The 6,101-nt window shown below is 39.7% G+C and overlaps 1 protein-coding gene and 1 long non-coding RNA gene across 2 annotated transcripts in view; one reads left to right on the top strand and one right to left on the bottom strand.

The window, feature by feature from the left end:
• Positions 1-31: 31 nt before the first annotated feature.
• LOC310699771 lies at positions 32-2,115 on the top strand. The gene is made up of 2 exons (XR_014522235.1): positions 32-121; positions 688-2,115. It is a non-coding gene; the product is annotated as an uncharacterized lncRNA (long non-coding RNA).
• Positions 1,262-6,101, bottom strand: part of PCBD2 (pterin-4 alpha-carbinolamine dehydratase 2) — a 33,228-nt gene continuing 28,388 nt past the window's right edge. The window contains exons 3-4 of the mRNA XM_083488257.1: positions 4,181-4,261; positions 1,262-2,293 (exon numbers count right to left, since the gene is read on the bottom strand). Of these exons, the coding sequence (XP_083344383.1) occupies positions 2,198-2,293; positions 4,181-4,261 (177 nt within the window). The 3' untranslated portion in view covers positions 1,262-2,197. The remainder of the gene's footprint in view (positions 2,294-4,180; positions 4,262-6,101) is intronic.

Genomic DNA, 6,101 nt, shown 5'->3' with positions numbered 1-6,101 from the left:
GAGATCACATACAGTATACAGTTCTAGAATGGCATGTGCAAGATCTGGAATATGCGGTCCCATTTGAAACAGACGTAGTGAACAAATTTATGAACTAGGAGAAAACTACCACTTGAAAGAGGTGAGGAACAATAAGATGAATCCAAACATTTTGGATCCAAACAATTCAGAAATCCTAAGCACTGTTACCTACAAGTCCCAGCTTGCTCAGAGTCAGGACAAATACTTCCCCGCATTCAGGGAATGATTGGAGGAAATTTAGCTCAAACGTACTAGAACTGTTTCCTACTGAGAGCCTGGCTCTATTCTGCTAGAGGACAGGATGTTGTCCACCTAGTTGAACTGCGCCAGAAATTGGCATATTTACTGAAATACATAGGAGCATAGTGTCACATTAGATCATTTAAGGTAGTGGAGTGCCCTAATAATGTACTCAGGGGGCAACAGAGACTGGCAAGAGGGTTGCCCTGCTCACCAGGTGTACCCTCTTGAAAGTTTGACTCCCTGCCAGGGGAGAGGTAGGCGGTGACAATTCACACAGGACCCCCTTCCTCCCTACAGAGAAGGAACTTATCGTGAAAAAGTGCCAACATTTGCTTTTCTTCCCAATCTCTCACCTTCTACTGAACACCAGTGTGGTTTGTAATTGGTTCTAAACTGATTTTAATATTGTATTTTATTGTGAAGGGGCAGGTAAACATCTGAAATGTTGATGATGATGATACCCACTGAGCACAACTGGGCTTCCACAGTGACTTAATAGTTTTGAAGATCAGAGACAAAGCCTTAATTCAGGAGCATTAGGTGTTTGCATACTTTCATCTCCTGTTAGTTTTCATAGTAAGTAAATGGCTTACTTTATCATGGGAGGCAATAACATCTCAGTTATGTATTCTTTCTGGACAATCTAGTTTGTCTTCCTATATCTTCAAAAACCAAGGAGCGGGAATCCTGAATGTGCATATTCACTTTGTACTCCCCACATATCCGCCTATTATATATTAAGCCATATTATCTATGTAGTTGTTGCTGCTTATTTCTCACTGGATGAAACATAAAACAGTCTCATGCTAAAAGCAAATAGCCCCAAGGCTGTAAAATATGGGACATCTGGCAACAATACCATAGGAATTTGTTTTAGGCGGACATATATAAAGATGAACATTATAAATCCAAGAATTTCCAATAAGAATATACAGTTTATGCTAAAGCACTTTGTTACTATCACAATGATACAGAATAAAAATTACACAGAAACAAATTACAGAAGAACTCCATTTACTCATTCCAAATGTTCACATGATTTTTGCCTCTCATAACACAAGTTTTTTTCCTGTTGTTTTTCCCCCCACTGAAAAATATTTTACTACAATGCCCTGCTTAAAAACCACACAAATGCCTTAAATACCTAACAGGTCTTTTAAGAAAGTCATCTCAGACTGCAGTCCCATCCAGGGAGTAAGCCCCAATGAACAAGGTGGGACACACTTCCAAACTCTGCCAGCATAGCATGAGACTCTTAATCTCAGGGTGGTGGGTTCAAGTCCCACATTGGGCAAAAAGATGCAATCAACGTGACTTAAAGGAACTTAAGCCTAACTGGATTGTGGGGACAATTCTTTTAGTCCATAAACCATTATGATTTTCGAGAATGCAACGTGACCTTTGAGCACAGAATGAGGTCATGTGTAATGGCTGGTCTCCAACAGTCCCATGCATGAGGAAGGTGAGTCTTCTTTTTGGTGGGGTGAGGGGGGTGTCATGAGGAGCTACAGTGTGAAATGGGTGAGCCTGAAAAGCATCAGGATTCCCATAGGAATTGCAAAGGGCCTTTTAATCTCTCAGCCCTTGATGCGCAAGTTACTACAGGTCAGTTATCAAGCAAAAGCTGTGGTTACAAATAATGCTTATCACCATTCAATGCAGTATCAGAAATTTGGGCTGCAATTCTCAGGTTGATCTGTGTCTTCTCCATTACAGGATATGAGGATATGCCTAAGGAATCTCTCTTTCCTTACTCTTCAGCCCCGGAAGCAATGGAGAAATTTGAAATCAATTTTCAAAAAGAAAGAGAGAGAGAGAGAGAGAGAGAGAGAGAGAGAGAGAGAGAGAGAGGACTGAACAAGCATCTCATAAGAATGCAAAGAAAAATATTTTGAAGGAAATGCTATTTTGTGATGATTTCGGCATTCATTTGTTAGACAGATGCAGCAGCTTTGTCAATAAACTGAGCCAGCTTGACATCTCGCTTCGTCAGTCCACCGCAGTCATGGGAAATGAGAGTTATCTGGACCTGTTTTAACAAGAGAAGAAGAAAATATATATAATTCGCCAGCCCATGTGGTCTAATGCAGACTGACCAGATCCGGATTCAGCCTGAAACTCTTTTACACACATCTTGATTTGTATATTTACAAACAGTTGGTTTAAATAAATAAATAAAGACCTGTCTGATTGTAAATTGGAATGGCACGGCTTTTTCAAATAAAAAGGCATCACATAACACAGCTGTCAGGTGAGCAGCCTTGAGAGAACTTGGAGACTAACCAAAGAGAGCTCCAGCGCAGAGCACAGAGAACACTTTAGGGTTAGGATTCTTGGGCTCCTTCCAGAAAGAGGTGTCCAATTAAGTTACTCAATTGGGGGGGGGGAGTTGCACAGATTGATTTCAGAAGGAAATCAAGTCATTGACTCAACTGCAAATGCTAAGTTGTGCAACTCAAACCAGAATCCTAACGGTGAAGAGCTGGCAGTACTTTGCAGATCAGCCCTGAAAGGGAAAACAAACAAGATCGGTCCTTTAATGGTAAAATACAGCTGCCTGCAAGGAATTATTGACACCTCCAGAATGGAATGCTACATGCTACTTTGCTAAATTTCTGTTAGCCAAAAAAAAAAAGTGGAGGGAGGTAAGTGATAGAGCCTTTAAGTCTATACGATTTTTGTCTAACTCTCAGATATGAAAACTGTGCCGGAAACATGTTTAACTCAGACTTCTTGCTTTCCAGTACTACTGATTATCAATTTTCAATACAAATATAGGAGTCTGTTATTATCAGAAATGATGCTGTGCATATTGCACTCATACAAGTCACCCTTAGATTTGGTTTTAAATGGGTTATGTTTATCTGCAAGCAAACCTTTCTCACAGTGCAATGTGAACACTTAGCAAACAGCATTTATAATGCCCAAATCATAAGCACGTAAGTTTAAGATCCTTCTCTGAGACTTTCATTTCAAGTTGCTTTCTCACAGATTCCTGCCCCCTTCACAAGTTTCCTATCCCTCATTTCAGAGCTAAGAGGCATGTTTTGGTTGTAAGTTGCTTTGGGTTGCCCTGGGCAAATTTAATAAATAATACTAATTGTGATTCTACATTTCCTAAGAGTCTGAATTTCTGATTTCTTAATTTGTCATTAGATTTGGAAAATTTGAAAACAAAGAGGTCTTAATTTTCTTTTCCTTTTAAGAGGTCTAAAGAGAAACCAATTTTAGAGATCTACTTTGGAAGATGGATTGCAGCTCATGGTGTGTTGTAGGGTCATCCTAAACTCATGTATGGCAAAACAGGTATTGAGTTGCTTTCTTCAGTTTTTTAAAAAAGCTGCACAACCTGTCTGACCCGAAGTAACAGTGAGACAAAGGAAATAGGTCTGTACAACTTGGGTGAGGAATCTATGGCACTCCAGATGTGGTTGGTCTTCAATTCTTAGCAGCCCCAGCAACACAGCCAATGGTCAGGGACAATGGGAAGCACCATCCAACATCAGGAAACTCACAGGCTTCTCGCTCCTGATGTATGCTATGGGGGGAAACGTCCAGCTCTTAAAACCATCATCTGTTTCCAGCATTAGATATTTAATATATGTACACAAATGTCTTCCTCAGTGTGCCACACATGATTTTTATAAACATGGAGTTAATATCTCTCAAGCTGCCCTGGAAGTACTGGCATCTTAAAATCAGCAAAATATAGTCTCAATGCTGGGAGGTTAACAGAAGCAAGCAAGACTCTGAAATACTCTGTAGTGAATGGATGAAGCACCTTTCAGGAAGGTGAGAGCAAGCGTAGGATAGCAGAAACAACAAATAAGGCCAAGATTCTCTACTCACATTTCCAGGCTGTTTTTCAAGTATGACCAGCCAATGAAAATAAGTATATTATGGTGCATTTCATTACCTTATTGTATACATTAAACCACTCAGGGTGGTGATTCATCTTCTCAGCCTGAAGAGCAACACGAGTCATAAAGCCAAAAGCCTGTGTTAAGAAGAAGAAGAAAATTTAAAGGTATTATATGCTTTGTTGATGTTTCCCTCCTTATGGGAAAACTTAAAAACAAAAAAAAACCTGCATTTAAAAAAAAGTTGTAAAAATAGCCTTGCTGGATCAGGCCAGTGGCCCATCTTGTCCAGCATCCTGTTCTCACAGTGACCAACCAGATGCCAGTGGGAAACCCAAAGTTATGACCTGAGTGCAACAACATTCTTCTGTCCTGAGGCTTTCAGCATACTGCCTCCAACTGTGGAGCCACTGTGGATGATAAGCATGGATAGCCTTTTCAAGCCACCCAAGTTGGTGACCATCACTGTCTCCTGCGGCAATGGGCCTGCATAGTTTAACTGTGCACTGAATGAAGAAATCTTTTCTTTTACCTGTCCTGAATCTTCACTGGATTTCCACAAGTTCTAGTCTTACATAAAAGGGCAAAAATATTTTCACAATCCACTGTTCCCCATGCCATGCATAATTTTATACACTCCTATCATCTCTCTCTCTCTCTTTTTTACATACATATGCCACTTTTAACTTGTGCAAGAAGAGTAGTAGGGAAGGGCAACTACAAAACAAGGGAGATGCTGAGAAAAGGCCTGCAATGGTTCCAATGCAAACAAAGCCCAGCATAACTTCACTTGAGGAATAGAAGTGTTAGCCGAGAATTAATTCTCAATGGCCATACAATATTTGATGGTGAGGTGGAAAAACATAGCAAGCCCATCCGTATAATAATAAAATTTCTCAAGTTACATCCAACATGAGTTATACTTAGAGTAAACCCATTGAAACGAATGGACATGATTAGCTTAAGACCATTAATTTGAATGAGTTTACACCGAGTATGACTAACATTGAACATAGGAAATATACTTTAGGGGTTGCATTCAAAGTAATTCAAATGGATGGTGTTGTAGATAATGAAATTCTTTTGCACATAGAACAACTTCTGCAAGAGCAATGGAACTTCGCCATCCAATCTGCTCTGGGGGATCCGCCCAACCCTCTGGAGAATATTTGAGAGCGGCTGGAGGGGGGCATGCGGGGGGAGGGAGGGGAAATTTTATTTTATGTGTGCAATGATTTGGTTTGATACATTACCTCAGCAATTCTTACAAAAGCTCTATAAAAGAGCATTACTACTACTACTACTACTACTACTACTACTGTTGTTGGTGGCAGGGAAACTATGACAATATTATTTGGCTTACTGACCACCTAGTGAGTTTGTGGCTGTTGTGAGATTTGAGTCAGATGCTTCCGTACACAAACTCTTATCTGCTAGGCTACACCAGCTTGGCTTTGTGTCAATCTAACTCTGTAACTTGACTTCATTTACTGAAGTCAAAAGTACTACTAATAGCCTAGTGTAAAGATTATTTTAAAAGAAATTTATCTATGATGTATTAAATAGGTTCTTTAAAAATATATCTTTATAAATTTACTATCTAACCATAAATCTAACTGAAATCTCATTACAAAAGGGCCTGCATAGAAATATGTTCAATCCTACAGCAGCAATTTTGAACACACATATAATCAAGAAACAGCATAATGGTCGGTAATAGTTCCAGTATTTTTTTTTCCTCCGCCACTGGTGACTGAATGAAGTATGGCTTTGCAAACCATTTTGTCAGCAAGATGAATGCAGTCATTACAATCAGGGCAAATTATTCCAATGAAGTTTTTCATTTACAAATCACCAAACTGTCAGCAATTGAAACGGTCAGGAGCGTTCCAATACGGGTTTCCTTGACAGTCTTGTTTCGTCGCAGCCTCAACCTATCCATGTTTACCCGAATTTAAGCGCCACTCAGTTCTACAG

This window comes from Podarcis liolepis (genome assembly GCF_965112155.1).
Source record: "Podarcis liolepis genome assembly, chromosome: 2".
Taxonomy (NCBI): Eukaryota; Metazoa; Chordata; class Lepidosauria; order Squamata; family Lacertidae; genus Podarcis; species Podarcis liolepis.
This window is presented reverse-complemented; position numbering and strand designations above follow the sequence as displayed.